The sequence below is a fragment of the Medicago sativa genome, chromosome 1 (assembly GCF_051527215.1).
Source record: "Medicago sativa cultivar Bolivia chromosome 1, Bolivia_mono, whole genome shotgun sequence".
Taxonomy (NCBI): Eukaryota; Viridiplantae; Streptophyta; class Magnoliopsida; order Fabales; family Fabaceae; genus Medicago; species Medicago sativa.
In genome coordinates this window covers 9,887,955-9,914,863 of record NC_140749.1, presented here as the reverse complement: position 1 = coordinate 9,914,863, position 26,909 = coordinate 9,887,955, and the positions used below count along the sequence as shown (strand labels likewise).

The 26,909-nt window shown below is 32.2% G+C and overlaps 4 protein-coding genes across 14 annotated transcripts; all 4 read left to right on the top strand.

Moving 5' to 3' along the window:
• Positions 1-5,142: 5,142 nt before the first annotated feature.
• LOC146952476 (Tetratricopeptide repeat (TPR)-like superfamily protein) lies at positions 5,143-9,220 on the top strand. Of its 11 annotated transcripts, XM_085702440.1 has the most exons (6): positions 5,143-5,630; positions 5,782-7,733; positions 7,826-7,947; positions 8,323-8,378; positions 8,494-8,630; positions 8,823-9,220. In XM_085702440.1, exon 2 carries the CDS (start codon positions 5,799-5,801, stop codon positions 7,638-7,640), a length of 1,842 nt encoding a protein of 613 aa, XP_085558566.1. In that variant the 5' UTR covers positions 5,143-5,630; positions 5,782-5,798; the 3' UTR covers positions 7,641-7,733; positions 7,826-7,947; positions 8,323-8,378; positions 8,494-8,630; positions 8,823-9,220. The 11 variants fall into 11 exon arrangements, with proteins under 11 accessions (XP_085558566.1, XP_085558539.1, XP_085558561.1 ...); XM_085702413.1 differs by having other exon boundaries at positions 5,143-7,733; XM_085702435.1 differs by having other exon boundaries at positions 5,143-5,432; positions 5,543-5,630; positions 7,826-9,220.
• A 1,498-nt stretch (positions 9,221-10,718) lies between these two features.
• LOC146952475 (NADP-dependent glyceraldehyde-3-phosphate dehydrogenase-like) lies at positions 10,719-15,065 on the top strand. The gene is made up of 9 exons (XM_085702458.1): positions 10,719-10,880; positions 11,278-11,471; positions 11,889-12,017; positions 12,102-12,221; positions 12,473-12,609; positions 13,104-13,259; positions 13,434-13,812; positions 14,360-14,476; positions 14,808-15,065. Exons 1-9 carry the CDS (start codon positions 10,736-10,738, stop codon positions 14,919-14,921), a joined length of 1,491 nt encoding a protein of 496 aa, XP_085558584.1. The 5' UTR covers positions 10,719-10,735; the 3' UTR covers positions 14,922-15,065.
• Positions 15,066-17,173: 2,108 nt separating this feature from the next.
• LOC146952474 (sister chromatid cohesion protein PDS5 homolog C-like) lies at positions 17,174-20,154 on the top strand. Its single transcript, XM_085702359.1, has 5 exons — positions 17,174-17,419; positions 18,544-18,747; positions 18,848-19,029; positions 19,490-19,616; positions 19,736-20,154. The coding sequence occupies exons 1-5, from the start codon at positions 17,225-17,227 to the stop codon at positions 19,823-19,825; spliced, it is 798 nt and encodes a 265-aa protein (XP_085558485.1). The 5' UTR covers positions 17,174-17,224; the 3' UTR covers positions 19,826-20,154.
• A 2,872-nt stretch (positions 20,155-23,026) lies between these two features.
• On the top strand, positions 23,027-26,071 carry LOC146952473 (sister chromatid cohesion protein PDS5 homolog C-like). The gene is made up of 5 exons (XM_085740501.1): positions 23,027-23,221; positions 24,478-24,681; positions 24,784-24,965; positions 25,445-25,571; positions 25,688-26,071. The coding sequence occupies exons 1-5, from the start codon at positions 23,027-23,029 to the stop codon at positions 25,775-25,777; spliced, it is 798 nt and encodes a 265-aa protein (XP_085596627.1). The 3' UTR covers positions 25,778-26,071.
• The last annotated feature ends 838 nt before the right edge of the window (positions 26,072-26,909 follow it).

The following is a 26,909-nucleotide window of genomic DNA, read 5'->3' as shown; positions in this document are numbered from 1 at the left end:
CAGCTATTTTTTTTATCCATTGTAAAGCATAAAGCAAACCCATAGCTTCACCTTCTTCCACACCAAGAATTGAAGAGATCCATTCTGTTTTGGCTAAAATAAAGCTTCCATAATCATCTCAAATGCACATTCCTATCACTTACCCATTCTATTTTGTATATTTATTGACAACACTTATTAACTTATTTTACAAGCAAACCCCATTAAATCATGCAAATATAAAGTCATAGCACTATTTTTACTTATTTCACCTCAATTGTATAGGTTTTTGTGCTTCACGACCAAGAGATGATAACATTCAGTGGGCGAGTCAAATCAAACCAAGAGTGAATCAGAATAGAAAAACTTGAAGTTGTAGGACAAGAAGATTCGCTAGACGAGCAGAAGCAAGCTCAAAACAAGGGATTCTAGATCATTTAAAGGGAGATGCACTAGCAAATTTGTTGGTCGAGCAACATTGTGCTAGCAAATTAAGACGGTTTTAGTGACTTGTTGTATGGACTGTCATCTCCCTCGTTCTAAAGAAATCTCATATTTGCTACGTGAGTCAGATTCACCTAGCAAAAATCCACTTATTAGAATTCTATTAATGGAGGCCTCACTTCTATTCAAGGTATAACATACCAAACACCGCATATCCAAGGTTTGGTTCAAAGAAGAGGAGATTAGAAACATAGAAAGAGGGAGAGAGAGAGAGAGAGAGAGAGAGAGAGAGAGATTGATCTAGAGAAGCATGTTACGGCGAAGGAGATCGAAGAATCGGCTTCGACGACGAATCTAATTTCTTCTTGCTTTGTATTGTAAGGTTATGTTTAACAAATCCTTTCTATTGTTAGGATTAGGTGTAGTTATTATGAATATTATGTAAATACTTGATCTTTGCTAGTTATATATATTACTTATATTTCATTATATTGATATTTATTTATTTATTTTTGGTACAACATTATATCGATATTTCTAATCTCATTATTAATGTTTTTTTCGACGTGCAATTCAAAAATGATATTTTGACTTAGGAAGTGTTAGATAGACTTTCTCTATGAGAAATATGAGTAGGAGCATTTGTGGATGTTTGTTGTGAAACATCAGACTAGGTTTACAATCACAAACACTATCTAAATATAATGTATTTGCGACAAACTTGTATAAATCATTGCAAAGTGCAATAGGCCGTCAATCTTTCTTGGAAGTTTGTACATCTCCTTTCAGGATTACAGCAATATTTATTGAATTCAGTCTTTGCAGAAAAATCCAGCTTCAAACCACGAATAGCCAGCTTTGAAGAATTCTAAGCCAAAATTATTCTGGAAATTTTGATAAAAGCATGGATTAAATCCATCTGGTCCCAAACACTTATCAACATTCATGGAAAAGGTTGCTTCTTTGATAAAATAAAGGGTTAAATAAGTTTTTTGTCCCTATAAATATAGCGAATTTTGATTTTAGTCCCTGAAAAATTAATGGCCACATTGTGTTCATGTGAATGTTAAGATTATAACACTTTTATGTTCAAATTGTATCCATATTATGTTTGTTTATTATGCTCAACCTTCACATATTCATATTATGTTAAAAAAAAATGTCAAAAATATGTCAAAATTATATCCATTAGGGACCAAAAATAAATCAAAAATTTTGTGATGATGAAAACATCTCATTTTATTTTTTAAAGACTAAAATCAAATTTTGATATATTTATAGGGACGAAAAACTTTTTTAACCCTAAAATAAAATAATCACGAAGAGCGGTACGTTTTTTTTAAAAGAAAGGAGCAACATGTTGCCATACATGTTTTATAGGATGTAAATACTTTTAGAAATGATTGCAACTTTCAAGGATATGTATTTCAATCTATTTGTAAAATATATATATATATATATATATATATATATATATATATATATATATATATATATATTTTAAGGGTGACATTTGGGTGACATAACATTGGTGATATTGGCCAACCACAACCTGACATTATGATTGGTCAATGCCACCAATGTCACCCAAGTGCTACCATATAAGCTACATTCTACTTAACAAACTAAACCATAGCCCGTAGGTCCTTTCAAATTAGATTCCTTCTTTTTCCATCCTATTGATTTCTCGTACGTCTTATGTGGTTCAGATTATATAATCTGAACGACATAAACACCCCATAAAAATCTCCAAAACACGTTAAAAAAATTGAATTTTAATATTCTAACAAGACACGTAAGAAACTTATTGCTACAAAACTCCACACCTAATTTCAAAAATGAACTTTTTTATATATATGAAAAATCTTAATATGAAGGACCCTTTTGGACGTTGATGATATAGAATGTCCATTTTTCTGTATAAAAAAATATATAATGGTCTTGAAATATACTTCTAATCAGTGATAAATCCAAAAAACTATCAAACGAAAAGCTGGGAAAAAATTACATATGTATTTTAAAATTTTAGTCCCTCTAAATGTTTATCAATTCTTAGAGTTCTTACATTTTGACAATAATGTGTTTTTTTATCCTTTGACCGGAGATTGAGTTTTAAAAAATTGTATTTTTAGTCTCTAACTTTTATAATTAAAGCGAATGTTTCTAATAACTAAAGCGTCCATTTTCATAAAAATAAAATAGTTATTAAAAATGATAAAAATATTTAAAGGGACTAAACTCGAAAAACTCATAAATTTTTACTAAGTAATTTAGTGACTAGAGCTCACACATTTAAAAAAATTAGATGCTATTCTCGTTGAATTTAGATATTGTCTTGATCTTTTATGGAACAATTATAATGTGGAATTTTCTATCAAAGAGACCAATATGATTGCTCATTGTCTTGTTAAATCAGTCACTTTCAATATTAGTTTAAACATTTGTTTGTTTTAATGAAATTAATTATATTTATAAAAAAAAAAATAGAGGGTAAAAACAACATTTGAATAACTATTTTTTTCTAACATACACAAGTAAAATGATCTTGCTCTTTCTAAAAAAAAGTAAGATGGTCTTGTTTTTTCGATATTGAATCGATAAATTGTATTTTATCAAGTAAAATGGTCTTGTTTTTCAATATTGAATCGATAAATTGTATTTTATCATATTTGATTTAATGATGTGATTTTTTTTTGTAAGGGATTTAATGATGAGATTTATTAATTGAATAGTGAAAACTAATTTATACATGATGTAAAATTTGTCTTAATTATGTATCATAAAACTCTTCATATAATTATCTTTGAAAAACGCTAAGTCGTAAAAAAACACGGGATAATAGTCATTTTGATCTTGAATGTGTATCGAACAGTCACAATACTCTATAGATGTATCGAAATTCCAAAATAGTTAATGATTGTACATTTTTTTAATCAAAATAATCCTTCATATTAAAATATTCTGTTAATATTGTCATGGCAATCCCTCAATATACTTACTTATTATCATATAAATTTTTATAAGTACTTATTTATTATTATCATATCAATTTCTATAGCAAAAATAATTATTATCAACATTGAAGGATTGTTTTAACATCAAAACTACTTTTAGTTATGCAATACACAATGAATATTTTTTTTTTAGAATTTTGATAATTAAGGTACCATTATGACTATTAGGTTCATAAAAAAAATAAAAAAAATTTCTACTATATACTCCCTCCGATAACATTTATAAACAAAAATTCACTTTTGAGGTTCATTAATACCTAATGTATTTGGTCTATGAACTTAAAAAATGATTTTTTGTTTTTTTTTTGTGGTGACCAAAAAATTTAAAATAATAAGTTTGTATTGAAACTTGTACATTTTACATAAAAATTTATTTTTTATAAATTGTAATTGTTAGATTTCAATTAAAAAAAATAGTTATTTACTTATTTGAATTCTTTTAATAACTTGTGCAATATTCCTAGTCCCTCTGGTCACTATTATAAGTAAAAGTTCACTTTTTAAATTCATTCAATAAATGATGTATGTAGTCTATATATAAACTACATGTATCATTTATTAAAGGGTTAATTAAGTTTTTAGTCCCTATAAATATTCACAGTTTTGTTTTTAGTCCCTACAAAATAAAATCACACTTTTTAGTCCCTGTGACATTTTTCTTAAGCATTTTAGGGACTAAAAATGCTGATGGAAAAATTTTATAGGGACTAAAAACTCTGTTGGAAAATTTTATAGGGACTAAAAATGTTGATGGAAAATTTTATAGGGACTAAAAAGTGTGATTTTATTTTGTAGGGACTAAAAACAAAATTCTGAATATTTATAGGGACTATTTACTTAATTAACCCTTTATTAAATGAACCTAAAAAGTCAACTTTTGCTTATAATAGCGACTGGAGGAAGTAGTTGCTAGGACAAACTCAAACACAGAATATCCCTATGAAGCCCGGATACTCCAAAATGGAGACGTACCCGTATCGGATACGTATCGGATACCGATACTTCACGGATACACTCGTATACGTACCCACGGAGTATCGAAATTAATTATTTTAATTTAAAATATAAATTTTATCTGATACTTATAAGATACTCGACAGATACACACATATACTTATAAGATACTTCACAGAGACGTATCCTTGAAAAAAATGAAGTGTAAAAAAAATGAGAATGTGTTGTAAAAATTCAATGGAGATATATATGATTCAATTTAAGATATGAATCACTATGATTGTTTTTTGATAACCAATTAAAAATTATGTTTTTGGTGGATGAAAGTAACTAAAGAGAGGAGATAACCTAACATATGAATGAAAATATAATATTCGAAAATTTTACATTTTTTTTGTGGTGGTTGGTGTTCGAACCCTTTGTGGTGGTTGGGGTTCGAACCCCAGACCTTGCATATTTTTTATGCATTATCCCTACCAACTGAGCTAAGCTCACCAGAACAAACATTTTTTATTTTGATCACATGTATTATTTTTTGTAAATTGTGACTTTTATGATTATATAGTATCAAAGAGTGATCAATGTTTTTTTAAGTATTTTACATGCATATAAATTTTAGTATAAATATTTTGTTAACGTATCTTAGCCGTATCGTATCTTAATTTTAAAATTTTTGCATATCCACATACCCGTATCGTATCGTACCCGTATCCGTAGTACATATCCGGGCTTCATTGGAATATCCTGAGTCGTTCTTTCACAAAACAACAGGAGGGAAACGAATTACATTACCATTTGCCTCCGCCGCACAAGGCGGAACCTAAGTAAACGCCGGCGACCGGAGTAGCTATAATCACATCCTTTTTCCTTTCTTACACTCTCATAGAGCACCATTGAAATTTTCACAATAGAAACCAAATCAATCCTTTCACAATCCATCCAATCATAGAAAACCCAATTTTCATCCTTGAATTTTGCTTCCAAAACCCTCAATATTCAAAAGAAGTAAAAGGGTCAATCCATTTTCTATCACAGTGAAAAGTAAATCACTTTGGGTCTCTTAAAGTTTCGATTTTTAAGCTATTTTTTAGCTTTCACCTATTGATTCTGCTACCCTTTTGCATTTATTTATTGTATCTATTGATGTGTAGTTAAATGGATGCAAGAAAACTAATACCCCTTTTAAGGGCTTGTGTGAATTCCAAGTCATTGAAGCAAGGGAAGGTTATACATCAAAAGGTTGTAACTTTTGGTTTGCAGAATGATGTTTATTTGTGCAAGAGTTTGATTAGTTTATATGTTTCTTGCAATTTGTTTGATTATGCAAAGCAAGTTTTTGATGTAATTGAAAACCCTTTTGAGATATCTTTATGGAATGGTCTTATGGCAGGTTATACTAGGAACTATATGTATGTTGAAGCTCTAGGGCTTTTTGATAAGTTGATGTGTTATCCTTACTTGAAACCGGATAGTTATACTTACCCTAGTGTTCTTAAAGCCTGTGGCGGGCTTTGTAAAGTTGTGTTGGGACAAATGATTCATACGTGTTTGGTAAAAGAGGGTTTAATGGTGGACATTGTAGTTGGAAGCTCTCTTGTAGGTATGTATGCGAAATGTAATGAGTTTGAGTGTGCTGTAAAGTTGTTTGATGAAATGCCTGATAAGGATGTGGCGTGCTGGAATACAGTGATTTCTTGTTATTACCAAAGTGGGAAATTTGAAGAAGCTTTACGGTACTTTGGCATGATGAGAAGATTTGGATTCAAGCCTGATTCGGTTACAATCACAACGGCTATTTCGTCGTGTGCTAGGCTTTTGGATTTGGAGAGGGGGAGGGAAATTCATAAGGAGTTGATTAATAGTGGATTTCAGATGGATAGTTTTGTTAGCTCTGCTCTTGTTGATATGTATGGAAAATGTGGTCAGTTAGAAATGGCTATAGAGGTTTTTGAGCAAATGCCTAATAAGACTGTTGTTGGTTGGAATTCCATGATAAATGGATATGGTTTCAAAGGTGACTGCTTTTCCTGCATTCAACTTTTTAAGAGGATGTACAGTGAAGGAGTCAGGCCAACTTTGACTACTTTGACCAGTATATTAATGGCTTGTTCACAATCAGCGCGACTATTAGAGGGAAAGTTTGTTCATGGATATATAATACGCAACATAATACAGCCTGATATTTTTGTTAATAGCTCACTCATGGATCTGTACTTCAAATGTGGAAAGGTTGAGTCAGCTGAAACTATCTTTAAATTGATGCCGAAGACGACAGCGGTTTCTTGGAATGTTATGATTTCTGGATATGTAACTGAAGGGAAACTTTTTGAAGCCCTTGGCCTCTTCGGTGAAATGAGACAATCATTTGTTGAACCAGATGCTATTACTTTCACCAGTGTTTTAGCAGCTTGTTCGCAACTAGCAGCACTAGAGAAGGGTAGAGAAATTCACAATCTGATTGTTGAGAGAAATTTGGGAAACAATGAAGTGGTTATGGGGGCTCTCCTTGATATGTATGCAAAGTGTGGTGCTGTAGAGGAAGCATTTGGTGTTTTCAAATGTTTGCCAGAAAGAGATCTGGTGTCCTGGACTTCCATGATTACTGCTTATGGGTCTCATGGTCGGGTCTATGAAGCTCTGGAACTTTTTGCTGAAATGCTGCAGTCTAATGTGAAACCCGATAGAGTTACTTTTCTTGCCATATTGTCTGCTTGTAGCCATGCTGGATTGGTTGATGATGGATTATATCGTTTCAATCAAATGATCAATGTTTATGGTATCATACCTAGAGTTGAACATTATTCATGCTTGATTACTCTTCTTGGACGTGCTGGAAGATTGCACGAAGCGTATGAGATTCTACAAAGCAACCGTGAAATCTGTGACGATTTTCAGCTGTTAAGCACCTTACTTTCTGCATGCCGTTTACACAAAAATCTTGATTTAGGGGTTGAAATTGCAGAAAAGCTTATTGACAAGGATCCTGATGATTCATCAACCTATATTATCTTATCCAATATGTATGCTTCTTTCAGTAAATGGGATGAGGTACGGATGGTCAGATCAAAGATGAAAGATCTTGGATTAAAGAAGAATCCGGGGTGTAGTTGGATTGAGATTAACGAGAAGATCGTGCCTTTTTTTGTTGAAGACAATTCACACTATCATCTAGAAGGGATTAGTAACTTCCTTTCATATCTAACTAGTCACATGGAAGACGAGTGTAAACCAATTTATATATCAGTTTGATGTTGAAGCAAAACAATTTTACTATCTCAAATTAGCAAAACGGGATAAGCTTAGAAGATGGACAGAATGAGGATCCTGAGACAATGATCTTTGGTGTGTGTAACTGCTCTTTTAATTTAACTTATCAAAATCCAAAATGGCTCACAAAATCACAAAGAAACTGACTTTCCTTTGTTTGATTGCAGATTTCACCAAGGCTTTACCAACTCAATGGATAATTGGCTATCATTCATAACATGTGGAAGAAAATGTGCGTTATGCATATTGCCCATTCATCATATACAAACTTGTTTTTTTAAAAGAGCAGGTGCGTCTACACATAGAAATACATCCATACACTCACGTGACGTAGAGCCTTCTCTCAATCTATATTCAATGTACTAAAGGAAAATAGGTTCAACATTAAACTGGTAGTCTGGTATGATTGCAGTTGCTAAACATAAGTTTGAACCATAGCAGTACATTTCTGCACATAACTTAAATTTTTGACAATATGGTGAGTTATACAGCAAAGAAAATGACCAGTTATTTGATCCATATGGTATCTGATCAGTATACAGAACAAGAGATATTGGTGCATATAATAAAATAATAGTTGGCCCTTTGAGGTATCTTTTTGTGAATTTGATATCATAACCTTCCCCAACATGTTAAATGTACTTATTTGACTTAAATATTGTAGGCATATTTACAGTATGACATATCTGAGAATTATGATATGGCTGCGGTACTAATGCGGTAGGCACTATAATCTCGCTCATGTTCTCAGTATTTGTTTTTTTCTTGAAGAACAATTTATTCAAAGTAGCAAATATATTGCCCGTCCTCTTAACTCAATTGATTCTTCTTATAGTACTAATGCTCAAATGAGCAGCATCTTGAAGGAATAGAAGTTAATATCCATGTCTGCCACAGACACTATTCAATAGCTTCATAGGGAAACAATGTTGTGTCATAGAATCCAACAGTACAAAGCATCCAACCAAGCAGGTATACAGTACACAAACAAAACACACCATAATTAAGTCCAAAATTTTCACATAAACACAACACACCATAACATGAGAAGTGGTTGCAATATTCATGCTATGGCGTATTGGAACTCTCCTCTCTTCTTACCTTCCTCTCTTCCGGGGCTTGATATGATCACATGTTCTGGTTCTGATTCTTTTGACCATACAGCCTATTCTGTTCTTTGACTGGGAAGCTGTTGGTGATGGAACAGCTGCTAGTGAGCCATCAAGATTTACTAGACACAAATCTAGACTCATCACAGTCACAGATGTGCCTAATGAAGATGCAGAGTTTGAATCAATGATGAATGATATAATATTGACGTGGTAGAACTCAGAAGACGTAAAGATGAGATAGACGCGGCAACATGATTTTGATTACCTGTAGAACTTGATTTTAGTGGGTTATCATTTGGATTACTTTTTGTTGACATAAGTCATTTTGATTACTTTTAGAACTGTAATTACTAATTAGTAGTTAAGTTATATTGGGTTTTGATTTTTAATGTTAGTGAAAAATGACCAAAAATAGTTATAATTATCAAGTATGATTCCCTTTCAATTGTATTTTTTTGTTTCCTTTCTAGTTTGTGTATTGTTTTAAGTTTTTACACTAGCTGCTATCTTGCTATCCGCTATAGCAGCTTTTGGGGTCCAGCACTTTGCGCCGCCATTTGATATGAACAACATATACAGATATATTTCATATATGGTAGAATTTCCTGCAAATGATTAACTCAATTTGATTTCTAGATATAATAAATTTTTGTTATATCAATTTCTAAGTTATTTTTAGGGTAGACATTTATATTTATTTATAATGTTATACATATGCATGAAAGAAAAATATCATGCAAAAATTCAAACTTTATCACTTTTTGAAACCCTTGAATACTTTCAAACAAATTTTGACAGTATAATCCTGGTAGAGTTAATATCCGCCTCAGCCTTTTTTTTTCCTCGGTTCTTTAAATGTTCTTTCCATTTGTGGCGGATTCTATTTGTGACACTGTCAGATATTAATTGTAAGCAACTCCTTTAGTTGGGACTCACATTTTAGTTCGTCATATTGTGAGAGTCTAAGTCATTCCGCTTAACTCAACCTATGGTCTATTCTTTCAACGTGTGGAAGTGTCTTCAATGAAATGTATTTTTTGAAATAAAAAAAGTGGTAACCAGCGAGAAGTCAAACCATTAAATAAGAACATTGTATTTTACTGTTATAAACTTTGAAGTGAGAATAAGAAAAATAAAAATGCATGATCTATGCAATAGTTCCTCTGATTCTTTTTATAAAACAAAAATAAAAAAGATTATTGATCGCAGTGGTAAAGTTCTGTGTTAATCAATGGGATGCCCACCAGATGTAGTTCAATGTTTGAAAGAGAATTAAAATATATATTAGTCAGTTAAATATAAATTAATCATACATATACATATGTCATATAGTTTTTTCTTTAATTTGACTGGAACTAATGTTCGTATACTTGTTACATATAGTTTTTTTGAAATATTTTAATTTTCTTATTATATTAAATGTGATATTTTAATGAGTGTATAATTTTGTTGTATAGTGCTTATAAACTACTAGTATTTGATGAAGGCAAAGGACATTTGATGTGTTGAATTGCGAGTTCGAATCTATAATTCTTCACTTCTTTATATTTATATTTAATATATGAGATTTTCACAATGAGGTTATTTGACGAAAAAAATAATATATACAATTGATGACTATTTTCTTAATCAGTTGCACAGAGTATGCCATGAAGAGCACGTTAACCGGTCAAGGACTGAACTAGACTAAAATAGTAATACCAGGTAAGTGGGAACTAACAACATTTGTAACAGTTTATTGACCCGGTATAGTAGTAGAACACAGATTTCTAAATTCTAATACTTGTGAGTTGTGACATAGACATTATTATAAATAAATTCAAAATTATGACAATGAATACTATGTACTCTTCTAATAAGTAACCACGTGTTACTACATAGTTTTACACACACATACACACATATCATCATCATATTCATATATATTTAAAGTCCAAAGTGTATAATCAATTCAATTCCAAGCAAATGGCAGGGAGTGGAATATTTGCAGAGATTATAGATGGTGATGCTTTCAACTACTATGCAGATGGGAAGTGGAACAAATCCTCCTCTGGAAAATTTGTTCCTATCATCAATCCAACCACCAGAAAAATCCATTTCAAGGTCCAAGGTACATGACATATTATATATTTACCCTTTTTCCCTCACCCAATCAAAATTTACTTTCAATCTTTACTCTTTACCGGCCAATTCTATAATGCACAAGTGAGATAAATCTTACACCGCGCACAAGCTTATTTCCACTATTTGATCAATAAGTCTAACTATGGATCAAAAGTGATATTGTGTGAGTTATTGATCTAATGGTCGAAAATATATTTGTGCATGCTGCAAGACTAATTGATATCATGTTCAAAATTAAATACATATCTTGATTTTACTGTTTTCTTGATGTAATTCAAAAATAATATATATCATGGTTAATGTTGCTGATTTTTTTTTAAAGGTGTTACAATTTTTTTTTACTATCTGGAATATTAATTCTTTTTAATCCAAATGAAAAACAGCTTGTACACAGGAAGAGGTTAACAAAGCCATAGAATCAGCAAAAGTTGCTCAAAAATTATGGGCTAAAACTCCACTTTGGAAAAGAGCAGAGTTGCTTCACAAGGCTGCAGCAATATTGAAGGAACACAAAGCACCTATTGCTGAGTGTCTTGTCAAGGAGATTGCAAAACCAGCCAAGGATGCTGTCACTGAAGTATGTATAAACAGTTTAACTTTTCATTTATTTAATGGTTGTAAAGTTTTTTTTTCTCTTTCATGCTTTATTTTTATTGTTAAAAGAATACATGTTAGTGACAATTTATAATTTGTTGTGTTCGGTTATTGAGTAGCAATGAAGTGTAACAATAAATTACAGAATCACATTAGACATACATCAATATTTTGTATTAGATGGCTATGTTGTGCACAAGTTTTGAAATTTCAGTTGTTTCAATATTCTTGATGTTGCGGAAATTTACGGTTAAATACAGATGATGCAGCCACAATGCGCTCGCATAGACATAAAAAACCTTTACGTCGTGAACATATTTACAGTTGCGGACAGTTGTTTAAAACATCTATTGTTTCTTAGATTTGGTCATTTGAGTCTTCAATTATGACTATTATGTAGGTTGTTAGATCAGGGGATTTGGTGTCATATTGTGCAGAGGAAGGAGTTAGAATTCTCGGAGAAGGAAAGTTTCTGGTCTCTGATAGTTTTCCAGGCAATGAAAGAACTAAATACTGTCTCACTTCAAAGGTATTGATTGACCTGTCTGTTCTTACATAGTTATTTAACTAAACTAGTTTTTTTTTTTCTCTCTCACAAATTTTGTGTGCGCAGATTCCACTCGGAGTTGTTTTAGCCATCCCGCCTTTTAACTATCCTGTTAATCTAGCTGTTTCAAAGATTGCTCCAGCTCTTATTGCTGGAAACTCCATTGTCCTTAAACCACCAACCCAGGTATACAACTATTCATAGACCATATACATCATAATAACTATAGTTGTAGAAAGTACTTTGATATATTTCAAAGTAGTGAATAGAGTGAAGAGCGCAGATGCAAATACGTTTATATATATTATTCTAATCTAACTAATCTAATTAATGGACCGAATGCAATTGTTACATATTATTACAAAATATACGCTATTTACAACACTATTTTTCGATTATTTAAATAAAATCTAAAGTACCAAATGTATTATGAATAGGGTGCTGTAGCTGCGCTACATATGGTACATTGCTTTCATTTGGCTGGCTTCCCCAAAGGTCTTATAAGCTGTGTGACAGGAAAGGGTTCTGAGATTGGTGACTTTCTTACAATGCATCCAGGGGTGAACTGCATAAGGTAATATTCACTTCTTCGGCTATCTTGATATCATTATTGACCACTTTTGTTTTGGTTTTATTATACAAAAATTCAGAGTAAACCATCATTTTGGTCCCTAAAATGTGTGAGGCAGTGTCATTAAAGTCAATGAATGTATTGAAATTAGAAAAATATCCTTGAGTGTGTCTTTTGTTAGCAATTTTACGGACTAGACTGACTAACGAAAGACACGTATGAGAACTAAACTAACCAACAAAAGACAAATATGAGGTATGTTTTTGTAAGTTTGATACACTCGGGGACTATAGTGACACCGCCTCACACACTCAAGAACTAAAATGACAATTGTAGTTACAACTTCCAACAAGAGGCTCAAGCAAGATACAAAACAACATGAAATACTTTGTATACTAAATAACGAATAGAGAAAAATTCTTAAAAAATTTCTTACTAGAGAGGTGTTTTATCATAGCAAGTGAACATTTTTTGATCTAATTCACATTAATCCTTAGTTTCACTGGTGGGGACACTGGAATAGCAATATCAAAGAAGTCTGCAATGGTTCCTCTTCAAATGGAGCTTGGTGGAAAAGATGCTTGCATTGTTCTTGAAGATGCTGACTTGGATTTGGTAGCTGCTAACATTGTGAAAGGAGGGTTCTCCTACAGGTAACAGTAGCACATATATAGTACCATCATTATTATCTACTCGGGTGTCATTTAGATACGCAGACTTGTAGTTTCTCGCAATATTTCCACATTTTCTTGATTTCATAACTTTATTGACGAGAACTGACTTATACATAAAAAATTTCTCATTGAAATTTTCTTTTGATATGTCAGTGGTCAAAGATGCACAGCAGTAAAGGTTGCTTTAGTCATGGAATCGGTTGCTGACATACTTGTAAAGAAAATCAAGGATAAAGTGGCCAAACTAACTGTCGGTCCTCCTGAGGATGACTGCGACATCACACCGGTCATCACAGAATCCTCTGCTAACTTTATTGAAGGGTTGGTAATGGATGCTAAGAAGAAAGGAGCAACATTTTGCCAAGAATACAGAAGGGAAGGAAATCTCATATGGCCACTTTTGTTGGATAATGTTCGTTCCGATATGAGGATATCATGGGAAGAACCATTTGGACCGGTTTTGCCTGTTATCAGAATAAATTCCGTCGAAGAAGGAATTCGCCATTGTAATGCAAGCAATTTTGGCCTTCAGGTATAGTATGAGTGTCAGTGCATCACTTGATCAAAATGCATATATTCAAAAAACAATTAGCACCATCATAGGAAAAAGGATGCACTTTATGCTTCTCTAATACTCCCTCCGTACCGGAATATCTGACCCATTTACTAAAAAAAAGTGTCCCAAAATAACTGAGTCATTTCAATTTTCAATACAACTTTCATCATTCCCAATACAATATAACTCTAATTAATACTACTTTCATCATTCCCAATTCAATATATTCCATTTTCCCCTTTATTTATACATTTTTCTTAATCTGTGTGAAAAACCAAACTAGCTCATATATTCCGGGACGGAGGGAGTATTCTATAATCTATATACATGTAAAAGAAATTGTCACTTATAATCAACTTTTTATTCTAACACCATTCTCTCCAAAACAAAAAATATGATTTTATAAATTACTTTACTTGAGAGTGTCACAACATACTCTTCACTGCATTCTCTGTCGAACGGCATTAATATTTTTCAGGGCACAAAAAATTATATCATTATTATTTTATTTTGCATGACACAGGGGTGCGTGTTTACAAAAGACATAAACAAAGCAATGTTGATAAGCGATGCAATGGAGACAGGAACAGTTCAAATCAATTCAGCACCAGCTCGCGGACCTGATCACTTCCCTTTTCAGGTGCAATATTTTCCCTCCATCTTGCTAAGTTGCCATAAAATTTCATACCTTCGAACTTCAACCCTAATTATATATATATTCCTTAAGTTGTTCTTAGGAAGAAAAAAAATTCAAAGGTTTCTGAAAATTCATATGCAACATAGTTGATCGATATGATAGCTTAACCACCAAGATATTAAATTGCAGCTACATACTTACAGTCATGGTTGCATCTCAAGTCCTTGTTAAGAATAGATATGAAACCATGCAGATTTATGAACATATTTTAGTGAATATCTTTGAATAGTTAATTTTTTCCATGTCTAAACTGCCAAAGTATGATTTGTTGCAGGGTTTGAAGGATAGTGGAATTGGTTCTCAAGGAATCACCAACAGTATTAACATGATGACCAAGATTAAGACCACAGTAATCAACTTGCCAACACCTTCTTATACAATGGGATAAGATGCTTAATAAATAGTTAGTCATAGTAACAATTTTCATATTGATATGATATGCTTCCACTTTCCTATGCTTCAGTTTAGTCTAATAAATTTAATATCTGACAATCTTTGAGGGATATGCTTGCATATAAATAATGTTTTGTTACATGTGGTTTTTTTTTTTTTTTGAGATATTGTTACAATATAGAACTCTTTTTTCTTTAAATTTTGTGTAACTATGTGAATGTGCCCAAACATATTTTATTTGGGTTCAGATCTGCTCTAGTACCTATATGCTCGAGTTTCCCAGTTTGCTTCATCGATTTGCGACATGTTGCAAAATAATTTTCAATGGTTCAGATTAAAAACTCAAAATCAATATTTGTTAATAAAAAATTAAACAAATTAAACAATTTATTCTTCTTCTCATCGGGCATCAGGTCCTCCGCCGAAAAACCGTCACCACCATCATTCAGCACTTGTACAAAATTGCAAGCCACGTTATACAGAGGTTACAATCCAATTTACCCAGTTCGGATAAGTTTCAAGTCACTCAAACCCACAATATATCCTAATAGAAAACAATAAAGAAAGCTTTTCGATACTTTCTATAATGAGATATCAATCACTACTCGTGTTTGTGAAGTCTTTCCCAAAGACCATCAACTCGAAAATTATCAAAGACCCACAAAAAATCGCGCAATGATTTTCCTAGATCGTGCCACGATTGAAGCTCATACACAATATAGTATATTGAACCTAATCCTTAAAATCACGCTATGATTTTCTCCCTTCGTACCACGAAAAAATGTGAAACAAACCTCCAAAAACTGAAACAAAATTGCGCCACGGTTTCTCCAAATCTTGTCACGGTTTTTGACGAACTTCAACATCGATTTTGAGTCAATTTCAACATATTATGTTAGAATAAAAGTTAAATTGTTTTAAAATTTAAAAAGAAACTCTTAAATTTGTAAAAATATCAATGACTGAATCGAACCAAACTATTTTGTTCTTCATTAGATTGTGTTGGTTAGAATTTATTGTAAAAATTAAACAAAACAAAACTAATTATTTTTTATTTGTTTAGATTTATTTTTTTTCTATAAACTAAATGAAACTGATACATTAGAGCCTCAATTTGGATTCTCTGCTGTAAATGTACGCAACTACAGCTGTACGGCATCTAATCGAAATAAACGTCCAAAATTATTTTATTGCGAGAAACTTTAAAATTTAAATTGTTCAATCTCAAATCAAGGGTCAGATCTGTTACAGCATGAAACGGCGTCAAAACTTTATGAGTGAATCCAGGTTCATTCAATTAGAGCTCTAAATCGTGACCCATGGACTTATATGGTGATTAGACCCAGAAAAAGTTGTGGCATGATCTGCCTAGATCGTGCCACGATTGGAGCTTATATACAATATAGTATTGAACCTAATCCTTTAAATCCTGCTATGATTTGTTCCCTTCGTAGCACGAAAAAATGCAAACCAAACCTCCAAAAACTGAACCAATTCACCCACAGTTTCTCCATATCGTGTCACAATTTTTGAAAAACTTCAACAATAATTTTGAGCCAATAACAACATATTATGTTAGAATAAAAGTTAAATTGTTTAAAAATTCAAAAAAAAAACTCTTAAATTTGTAAAAATATCAATCTGACTGAATCGAACCAAACTAGTTTGTTCTTCATTAGATTGTGTTGGTTCAAATTTATCGTAAAAAATAAACAAAACTAAACTAATTATTTTTTGTTTGTTTAGATTTATTTTTTCTTTTTTTTTAGATTTATTTTTTCTATAAACTAAACAAAACCGATATATATTAGTCTCGATTTGCATTCTCCACTGTAAATGTACGCAACTACAGCTGTATGCCATCTAATCGAAATAAACGTCCAAAATTATTTTATTGCGATAAACTTTAAAATCTAAATTGTCCAATATCAAATCAACGGTTAGATCGGATACAACGTGAAACAACGTCAAAACTTTATGAGTGAATCCAGGTTAATTCCATTAAAGCCCTATGTATTTTTCCTCGTGAGCTTAGTTCAGTTGGTATGGACAATGCTCTTGTGTTCAAACCCCAGCCACCACCAAAAAAGAAAAAAGCCTATGTATTTTTCTCCTTTTTGACCGTACTAATACAAAAACACCCATAAATTGCTTTTTTTCATTTCAAACACAAATATCTAAATTGTTAAATATCAAATCAACGCGTAAAACTGCATCAAAACACTTTATGAGTGAGTCCAGGTTCATTCCATTAGAGCCCTATGTATTTTTCTCCTTTTCACTAATACAAAAACACCCATGAATTGCTTTTTTCATTTCAAACACAAACTTCACTCTCTCTTTGAACCACAAACAATGGCTTCAACAAAGAAGAGAACTATTGTTTCAACAATGGTTTCCGCTGATAAGAAGCTCGAGAAGGAGCTGCTAGAAGCTGGAAACAAGCTCTTGAATCCTCCTTCTTCCGTTGATAACCTGCTTCGTCTTCTATGCGTAAACACTCTTCTTTTTTACCTCTCATTTTGCTTTCTTTTATTTTGTTTCGTTCATGCATGTAGTTTTTCGTTACGTTTTCATCAATGGATGATTTTGCATGTTGTTGTTGGCTTGATTTTTTCCATAGTTGCATGGATTCTGAGTTTTTTAAATATTTGAGTTTTTATTTTTACAATTGGTTTGCATGTTTGTTGTCTCAAAATCACGGTGAGCTACCGTAATTTTGTAAAAGTTACAGGTGTGGCTTTTGAAACTCATGTTGTCTCACGGTGATACCCGTCATAGGTTAAACCTAACGAACGGGTGAGTCTCGCCGAAAGTTGATTATGGAAGGTGCATAATCACAGGCGGTATGTCATAATCACGGTGATCCACCTTATTTTGTAGAAGCTACAGAGTTAACTTTAGGAAAATCTCGGTGGGTGACCGTGATACCAAATATATGCAAAATTGATTACGGAGGGATTTTGGCATATTCGCCGTGATATCAAATACAGGAAAAATTGGTTATGGAGGGTGCAGAATAGATTTAGAATTCTACTTCGTGTATTTTTTGAAGAAAGAATCCTACTTCGTGTATGTTTGGTTCCACTTATCAAGGCATCATATTTGATTCTAGACCGTGCAAAATTGATTATGACATATTTGGTTGGTTTCGAATAGAATTGATTTTGCTTTATAATTGATTCTACTTGAACTTAGGATTTGTAGCTTTTGATTCTAGAATTGATGTTTACACACAAATTTATGGTTCAACTCACTTTTACAGGAATGTATCCAAACACATCACTTTATATTCAACTCGCTTTTATTGAAAATCAGTTTATTTACAAAATCAATTATTGTCATCGCGGAACCAAACATACATTAAGGAAACCTAGGGAACCTCGAACACCGTGATACTGATTGATAAATGTCCACATTTGGTGTTTGACATGCCTCGGACTTTGAGGAAGCCTATGAAATAAAAAACAGAAAGAATTGTTTATACCCCGAGGCTTTTTCACTTTGTTGGATAGTCACTCTGTTGTAGAAGTAGGTCTCAAGAGGCAAAACAATGGTTGACCAAAATATTAATCACATGTGCTTGATATTGCATTTTTTTTTCCTTGGAACTGCAGCAAGTTGGAAATAGCCTATCAAAGGTCGAACAATCACCTTCCAAGTCAATGCTAAAAGCACTCTCTCCATCATTGAAAGCATTGATTTCTGATAAACTTATAAAGCATTCGGACGTTGGTGTCAAAGTTGCCCTTGCCTCCTGCTTGAGTGAGTTAACAAGAATCACTGCACCGGATGGTCCTTACGATGATCACCAGATGAAGGTGTGCTTGATCATTTTTGTTGTAAATTAATTGTATTATATTATTATCATGTTCTTAACAAGTTATGTCTGTTGAGTTTTATGGTGTCATTTTCTTTCAGGAGGTCTTGAGATTAATTGTATCTTCATTTGAAAATATACATGATATGTCAAGCCGTTGGTATGAAACGAGGATTTCAATCCTTGAAATAGTCGCGAAAGTCAGGTTAGGTGTGGTAATGCTGGATCTTGAATGTGATGCCCTCATTTTGGAGATGTTTCAGCTTTTCTTGAAGACAATAAGGTAAGAACTGTTGCATACAGGACTAAAGGTCTAGCATTATAGCTTATGTATTTTATCTTTGCATTTCTAAGATTTTACATTGAACTTAATTGACCCCACAAAACCGACTTGTAATATGAGGATTAACCAAACTTTGTAAGCAATGTTTAGATATGGGACTTGGGCATTTTCTCGACTAGCAATTTTTTATAGTCATACACGATATATTGTCTTAAGATGCTTGTACTGAAGAATCTGCTTTTGACCGAATGGTAGGCTTGGTGCTCCAAATGGTTATGAATTTTAATGAACTATATCATTATTGGTTCAAAGTATTAATAAATGATTTTGTTTATGGGTTGAATTTAATATGAATCTATCACTAGAAGCTGTCGTGATTGTAATTGTAGTTGTAATGTGTTAGCGGTTGGATGCAAAATGTGTGAACATACTTCTTATCAGCTCTGTTTGAAACTTTCAGAGAATATCATCCAGAAATTGTTTTCTCGTCCATGGAAGCCATAATGGCCCGTGTTATTGAGGAAAGTGACGATATGTCTCTTGGCTTACTCTATCCAATCTTAGATTGTGTAAAGAAAGACACTAAGGTTGGTGTTTGGAAATTTAATCTCATTCTTTTTAATAGATTGTGATTATGAAACTGAAACTTATTTCATTTCATTATGGAATGCTTACAATTGTCGTGATCACTATCATTATGATTCAGGTAGTTTCGCCAATTGCTCGAAAGTTGGGGAAAAGTGTTCTTCAAAAGTGTGCAACAAAGCTTATAATACCTATTTGCGGCATGCTGTGAATGTATTGGGTACTATGGTTGATGTTCTTGCCTCAGTACAAATGATGTATGTTCTAATAGCAATCATGTGGTGAACTTTGATGCTTTTGGCTAAGAATTTTTTGTGCCAAATTAGTTGTTTATCTTTAAAAATATTTACTATTTACTAGTTAAGACCAAACTTCGTATATGTATGTTTATAGATATTGCCAAAAGTCTTTGCTTGACTATTCTAAAAGGTAAGTTGCATATGCAATTCATCTAGATAATATTCTAAGGGTTTTGCTAACCCCTAAGGACAATGGTTAAGGAATTCATTTGTAGAAATTTTGTCTTGGAAATGCAAGTTTTTATATGTCTTATTTTATAGTCTTATTTTAGTACTTATTTTAGTACTTTAACCAATGTCTCAAGGGCACTCATTTGCATTCTTCATATTCTAATTACATTCTATCGTGACTATTATAAGCAAATAAATCACTTTTTAGGTTCATTGTAGGTTCATTGTTTAACGAATGTGTCTAGTCTATACCGTTATTCAGTGACCATAAAAAGTTTTTTTTATTTTTTTATAATAATGGATGGAAATATCTAATGTATCAAAATTAACATGTCATTTTTAAGTTTTTATCTCAAACTGTGGCCTTGTTGTGAACAAAGGGGTATTTGTTCCATTGTTGTGCTGAATGGTAGAATATTTTTATAGTCTTTGTAATGAATTATAAAAAATAAAAAAAATATATCAAATTATACATATTTGACCATATTTAATAGGCAAAATTACACTTTTAATCCTTTAACTTTATTTCAGGTAACAATTTGGTCATTTATCTTTTTTTAATTTCAATTTGTCCTTTTAATCCATTTTCATATGGGTTTTCAAGTTTAAAAGTTAATATTCTTATGCAAACATAGATGAAGACCATGAATTTGAAGCTTAAAAATTCACATGCAAATAGACCAAAAGGAGAAAACTAAAATGGAAAAAAAAATAAAGGATCAAATTGTTACCTAAAATTAAGTTAAGGGGCTAAAATTATAATTTTGCCTATTTAATATATACACTTTCTAGTTACAAATTATGTTTGGTTTCATGGTAGTGAGTCAATCTTAATTATATAATCATTTACTTGATTTTAGAAAGTATTTTTTTTTTACTAACTTAGAAGAAAATAAATTGAAAGGTTAGAGAAAAAACATTCCTCCTTTTTACCAAAATATTCTTTAACACGCATCTTTTAACACAACTTTTTTTATTAATTAAAATTCATACGAGACTTGCCAAATTTATATTAAATCTACAAGATTTAGTGGGACATGAACAATTTTAACTAACAGAGACTATGTTGTTTTTGGTGGTGGCTGAGATTGGAACCCCGGACCTTACATATATTATGCATTTTCCTTACCAACTGAGCCAAGCTCACGGGGACTATGAGAGACTATGTTGTTAACACTCTCGAAATTTAATTTTTAAAACCTAGAACCATTCAAAAATATAGTTATTTTGCCCAACATATAGCAAATTCAAACATGTACTTGGCTATTATGCATTATTAAAAAAATCTATGATGTTAGAATTAGAACAAAAGTTAGTTTTTTTAAAAATTTAAAAATAAACTCTTAAAATTTTTAAAATATCAATCTGATTGAACCAAAAGAAACTATTTTGTTCTTTATTAGATTGTAAAAATTGAACAAAAGTAATTTGTTTTTTGCACAACCTAAACGAAAACAATATATTATACTGCCCTAATTTGGATTCTCTGTTGTAAATGTACGCAACTACAGCTGTATGCCATCTAATTGAAATAAAAGTCTAAAATTAATTTATTGCGAGAAACTTTAAAATCTAAATTGTCAATTTCAAATCAACGGTTTGATCTGTTGCAACGTGAAACGGTGTCAAAACTTTATGAGTGAAACCAGGTTCATTCCATTAGAGCCCTATGTATTTTTCTCCTTTTTGACTGTACTAATACAAAAACACGCATAAATTGCTTCTTTTCATTTAAAACACAAACTTTCAAGTCACTCAAACCCACAATGAATCCTAATATAAAACAATAAAGAAAGTGTTTTGATACTTTCTATAATGAGATATCACTACTCAAGGTGTTTGTGAAGTGTTTCCCAAAGACCCTCAACAACCTTAAAATTACCTCATTTGGTTTCCCAAGATTCTCTCTCTTGAAGTTCACTAAAACCAAGATTCTCTCTCTTGACGCTCACTAATAAGTTGAAGAATGAAGCCTTATATGGTGACTAGGCCCACGAAAAATCCTGCTATGATTTGCATAGATCGTGCTACGATTGGAGCTCATGCACAATATTGTATTGACCTAATCCTTAAAATCACACAATGATTTGCTCCCTTTGTACCCCGAAAAAATGTGAAACAAACCTCCAAAAACTGAACCAAAATTGCGTCACAGTTTCTTTAAATCGTGTCATGATTTTCGACGAACTTCAACATCAATTTTGAGCCAATATCAACATATTATGTTAGAATAAAAGTTAAATTGTTTTAATATTCAAAAAAGAAACTCTTAAATTTGTAAAAATATCAATCTGACTGAATCGAACCAAACTAGTTTGTTCTTCATTAGATTTTGTTGGTTCGAATTTATCGTAAAAAATAAACAAAACTAAACTAATTATTTTTTATTTGTTTGGATTTATTATTTATTTGTTTAAAACTGATATATTAGAGCCCCGATTTGGATTCTCTACTGTAAATGTACGCAACTACAGCTGTATGCCATCTAATCGAAATAAACGTCCAAAATTATTTTATTGCGATAAACTTTAAAATCTAAATCATCCAATATCTAATCAACGGTCAGATCGGATACAACGTGAAACGGCGTCAAAACTTTATGAGTGAATCCAGGTTAATTCCATTAGAGCCCTATGCATTTGTTCTCGTGAGCTTAACTCAGTTGGTATGGACAATGCATAATATATGCAAGGTCTGGAACCCCAGCCACCACAAAACAAAACAAAAAGCCCTGTGTATTTTTCTCCTTTTTGACCGTACTAATACACCCATAAATTGCTTTTTTTTTTCATTTCAAAGACAAAAATCTAAATTGTTAAATATCAAATCAACGGTCAGATCTGTTATAGCGTAAAAGTGCGTCAAAACTTTACGAATGAGTCCAGGTTCATTCCATTAGAGTCCTATGTATTTTTCTCCTTTTCACTAATACAAAAACACCCATGAATTGCTTTTTTCATTTCAAACACAAACGTCACTCTCTCTTTGAACCACAAACAATGGCTTCAACAAAGAAGAGAACTATTGTTTCAACAATGGTTTCTGCTGATAAGAAGCTCGAGAAGGATCTTCTAGAAGCTGGAAACAAGCTCTTGAATCCTCCATCTTCTGTGGATAACCTGCTTCATCTTCTATGCGTAAACACACTTCTTTTTTCCCTCTCATTTTGCTTTCTTTTATTTTGTTTCGTTCATGCATGTAGCTTTTCGTTATGTTTTCATCAATGGATGATTTTGCATGTTGTTGGCTTGATTTTTGCCCTAGTTGCATGGATTCTGAATTTGTTGAAAATATTTGAGTTTTTACTTTTTACAATTGGTTTGCATGTTTGTTATCACATTGAGATTATCAAAATCACGGTGAGCTACCGTAATTTTGTAAAAGTTACAGCTGTGGCTTTTGAAAATCATGTTGTCTCACGTGATACCCGTCATAGGTTAAACCTAACGAACGGGCGACTCTCGCCGAAAGTTGATTATGGAAGGTGCATAATCACAGGCGGTGAGTCATAATCATGTTGATCCACCTATATTTTGTAAAAGCTACATAGTTAACTTTAGGAAAATCTCGGTGGGTGACCGTAATTCTTCTGAGATATTTATCGTGAATCTGTGATACCAAATATATGCAAAATTGATTATGGAGGGATTTTGGCATATTCACCTTGATATCAAATACAGGCAAAATTGGTTATGGAGGGTGCAGAATAGATTCAGAATCCTACTTCGTGTATTTTTTGAAGAAAGAATCCTACTTCCTGTATGTTTGGTTCCACTTATCGAGGCACCATATTTGACTCTAGACGGTGCAAAATTGATTATGACATATTTGGTTGTTTTTGAATAGAATTGATTTTGCTTTATAATTGATTCTACTTGAACTTAGAATTTGTAGCTTTTGATTTTAGAATTGATATTTACACACAAATTTATGGTTCAACTCACTCTTACAGGAATGTATCGCGATCCAAACACATCACTTTATATTCAACTTGCTTTTATTCAAAATCATTTTATTTACAAAATCAATTATTGTCATCGCATAACCAAACATACATGAAGGAAACCTAGGGAACCTCGAACACCGTGATACTGATTGATAAATGTCCACATTTATAGTGTGTTTGGGGTAGCGTTGCCTTTTTGAAAATCACGTCTAAAAATCCCGTTAAAGTAGAAGCTTGGTTTTCCAGCTTCCTATTTTCACGGCAGCTTTGGTTAAAAAAACGCACGTTTCAAAGTCCCCCCGCTATACCACCGTTATACCTAGAGGCTTTTTCACTTTGTTTATTTCGGCCTTTGTTGGATAGTCACTCTGTTGTAGAAGTAGGTCTCAAGAGTCAAAATATTAATCACATGTGCTTGACATTGCATTTTTTATCTTGGAACTATAGCAAGTTGGAAATAGCCTATCAAAGGTTGAACAATCACCTTCCAAGTCAATGCTAAAAGCACTCTCTCCATCATTGAAAGCATTGATTTCTGATAAACTTATAAAGCATTCAGATGTTGGTGTCAAAGTTTCCCTTGCCTCCTGCTTGAGTGAGTTAACAAGAATCACTGCACCGGATGGTCCTTACGATGATCACCAGATGAAGGTGTGCTTAATCATTTTTGTTGTAAATTAATTGAATTTTATTCTATTATCATGTTCTTAACAATTTATGTCTGTGGAGTTTTATGGTGTCATTTTCTTTCAGGTGGTCTTGAGATTAATTGTATCTTCATTTGAAAATCTACATGATATGACAAGCCGTTGGTATGAAACGAGGGTTACAATCCTTGAAATAGTCGCAAAAGTCAGGTTATGTGTGTTAATGCTGGATCTTGAATGCGATGCCCTCATTTTGGAGATGTTTCAGCTTTTCTTGAAGACAATAAGGTAAGAACTGCTGCATACAGTACTACATGTCTAGCATTACAGCTTCTGTCTTTTATCTTTGCATTCTTAGATTTTACGTTGAACTTGACCCCACAAAACTGATCTGTAAGGTGAGAATTACCCAAACTTTGTAAGCAATGTTTAGACGTGGGACTTGGGGATTTTCTCGAATAGCAATTTTTTATCGCCATACATGATATCATCTTAAGATGCTTGTACTGAAGAATCTGCTTTTGACTGAATAGTAGGGTTGGTGCTCCATATGGTTATGAATTTTAGTGAACTGTATCATTATTGGATCAAAGCAATATTAATAAATGATATTGTTTATGGGTTGAATTTAATTTGAATCTATTACTAAGCTGCAGTAATTGTAATTGTAATTGTAGTTGTAGTTGTAGTGTGTTAGTGGTTTCTTTACCTAGTTGGATGCAAAATGTGCAAACATGCTTCTTATCAGCTCTGTTTGAAACTTTCAGAGAACATCATCCAGAAATTGTTTTCTCGTCCATGGAAGCCATAATGGCCCGTGTTATTGAGGAAAGTGACGATATATCTCTTGGCTTACTCTATCCAATCTTAGATTGTGTAAAGAAAGACACCAAGGTTGGAGTTTGGAAATTTAATCTCATTCTTTTTAATAGATTGTGATTATGAAACTGAAACTTATTTCATTTCATTATGGATTGCTTATTGTTGTGATCACTATCATTATGATTCAGGTTGTTTCGCCAATTGCTCGAAAGTTGGGGAAAAGTGTTCTTCAAAAGTGTGCAACAAAGCTTATAATACCTATTTGCGGCATGCTGTGAATGTGTTGGGTACTATGGTTGATTATAGTGAACTTTGGTGCAAATGATGTATGTTGTAATAGCAATCATGTGGTGAACTTCGGTGCTTTTGGCTAAACATTTTGTGCCAAATTAGTTGTTTATCTTTAAAAATATTTCCTACTTAAGACCAAACTTCATATATGTATGTTTATCTTGTCAAAAAAATATATGTATGTTTGTAGATATTGTCAAAAGTCTTTGATTGACTATTCTAAAAGGTAAGTTGCATATGCAATTCATCTAGATAATAGTCTAATTACACCTTAAGGTGACTATTATAAGCAAAGAAATCACTTTTATGTTCATTGAATAACGGATGTGTCTAGTCTATACCTTTCGGTGAACATAATTTTTTTGTTGTTTATAACAATAGTTGGAGGGTGTATATATTACAACGATTGTTACAATACCTAATGCATCAAAATTAACATGACATTGTTGCTACTTTTCTATTGACTGCACCTTGTACTTGATCATCCCATGTTGTAGTTCGCAAACAAAACTGTAATTATTATTATTACTTATTTTGGTGCCCCACCCGAGTTTTTTATCCTGGCTCCGCCATTGTGCATATTCACAAGCTTTGGATAGACATGAGCCATTTAAGATCATTTCGGATTATATAATCCAAAATTAGGATTATATAATTCAAGCAAATGGTATTTTGGGAAGAAAAAAAAATGGACGTGTGAGTAACGTAATGTCTAGAGTGTAAACAGTAAATAGAATAAGCATTTTGGTGACCTCCTTGATAAAAATAAAATAAAGAAAAGGTTACAATTCAATTTTTTTCTACACGTTCCCTAAAGAGCAATGTGAACATTGGTCCATATAAATGTCATTGCCATTATTGTTACTCCAAATGGAAATCACGAATTGACGGTGCGTTTCAGTTTACCAAAACATTCCTTAACACACATCTTCTAACACACTTTTTTTTATTAATAGAGACTATGTTGTTAACATCCTATAAATTTAATTTTTAAAACCTAGAATCATTCTAAGTGACCCATAGTTCATGCAAAATTATAGTTATTTTGCCAAACATAAGGCAAATTCAAACATGTACTTGGCTACTATGCATTATTAAAAAAAACTATTATGTTAGAAT

What these genes read in the sequence shown, in the direction of transcription:
- LOC146952476 (XM_085702376.1), top strand. Translation starts at nt 5,547, where the DNA reads ATGGATGCAAGAAAACTAATACCCCTTTTAAGGGCTTGTGTGAATTCC.
- LOC146952475 (XM_085702458.1), top strand. Translation starts at nt 10,736, where the DNA reads ATGGCAGGGAGTGGAATATTTGCAGAGATTATAGATGGTGATGCTTTC. An exon ending in CCAAGGATGCTGTCACTGAA is followed by an intron (nt 11,472 to 11,888) that starts GTATGTATAAAC and finishes ACTATTATGTAG; the next exon opens with GTTGTTAGATCAGGGGATTT. An exon ending in TCCTTAAACCACCAACCCAG is followed by an intron (nt 12,222 to 12,472) that starts GTATACAACTAT and finishes TATTATGAATAG; the next exon opens with GGTGCTGTAGCTGCGCTACA.
- LOC146952474 (XM_085702359.1), top strand. Translation starts at nt 17,225, where the DNA reads ATGAATTGCTTTTTTCATTTCAAACACAAACTTCACTCTCTCTTTGAA. An exon ending in ACGATGATCACCAGATGAAG is followed by an intron (nt 18,748 to 18,847) that starts GTGTGCTTGATC and finishes ATTTTCTTTCAG; the next exon opens with GAGGTCTTGAGATTAATTGT. An exon ending in CTTTTCTTGAAGACAATAAG is followed by an intron (nt 19,030 to 19,489) that starts GTAAGAACTGTT and finishes TGAAACTTTCAG; the next exon opens with AGAATATCATCCAGAAATTG.
- LOC146952473 (XM_085740501.1), top strand. Translation starts at nt 23,027, where the DNA reads ATGAATTGCTTTTTTCATTTCAAACACAAACGTCACTCTCTCTTTGAA. An exon ending in ACGATGATCACCAGATGAAG is followed by an intron (nt 24,682 to 24,783) that starts GTGTGCTTAATC and finishes ATTTTCTTTCAG; the next exon opens with GTGGTCTTGAGATTAATTGT. An exon ending in CTTTTCTTGAAGACAATAAG is followed by an intron (nt 24,966 to 25,444) that starts GTAAGAACTGCT and finishes TGAAACTTTCAG; the next exon opens with AGAACATCATCCAGAAATTG.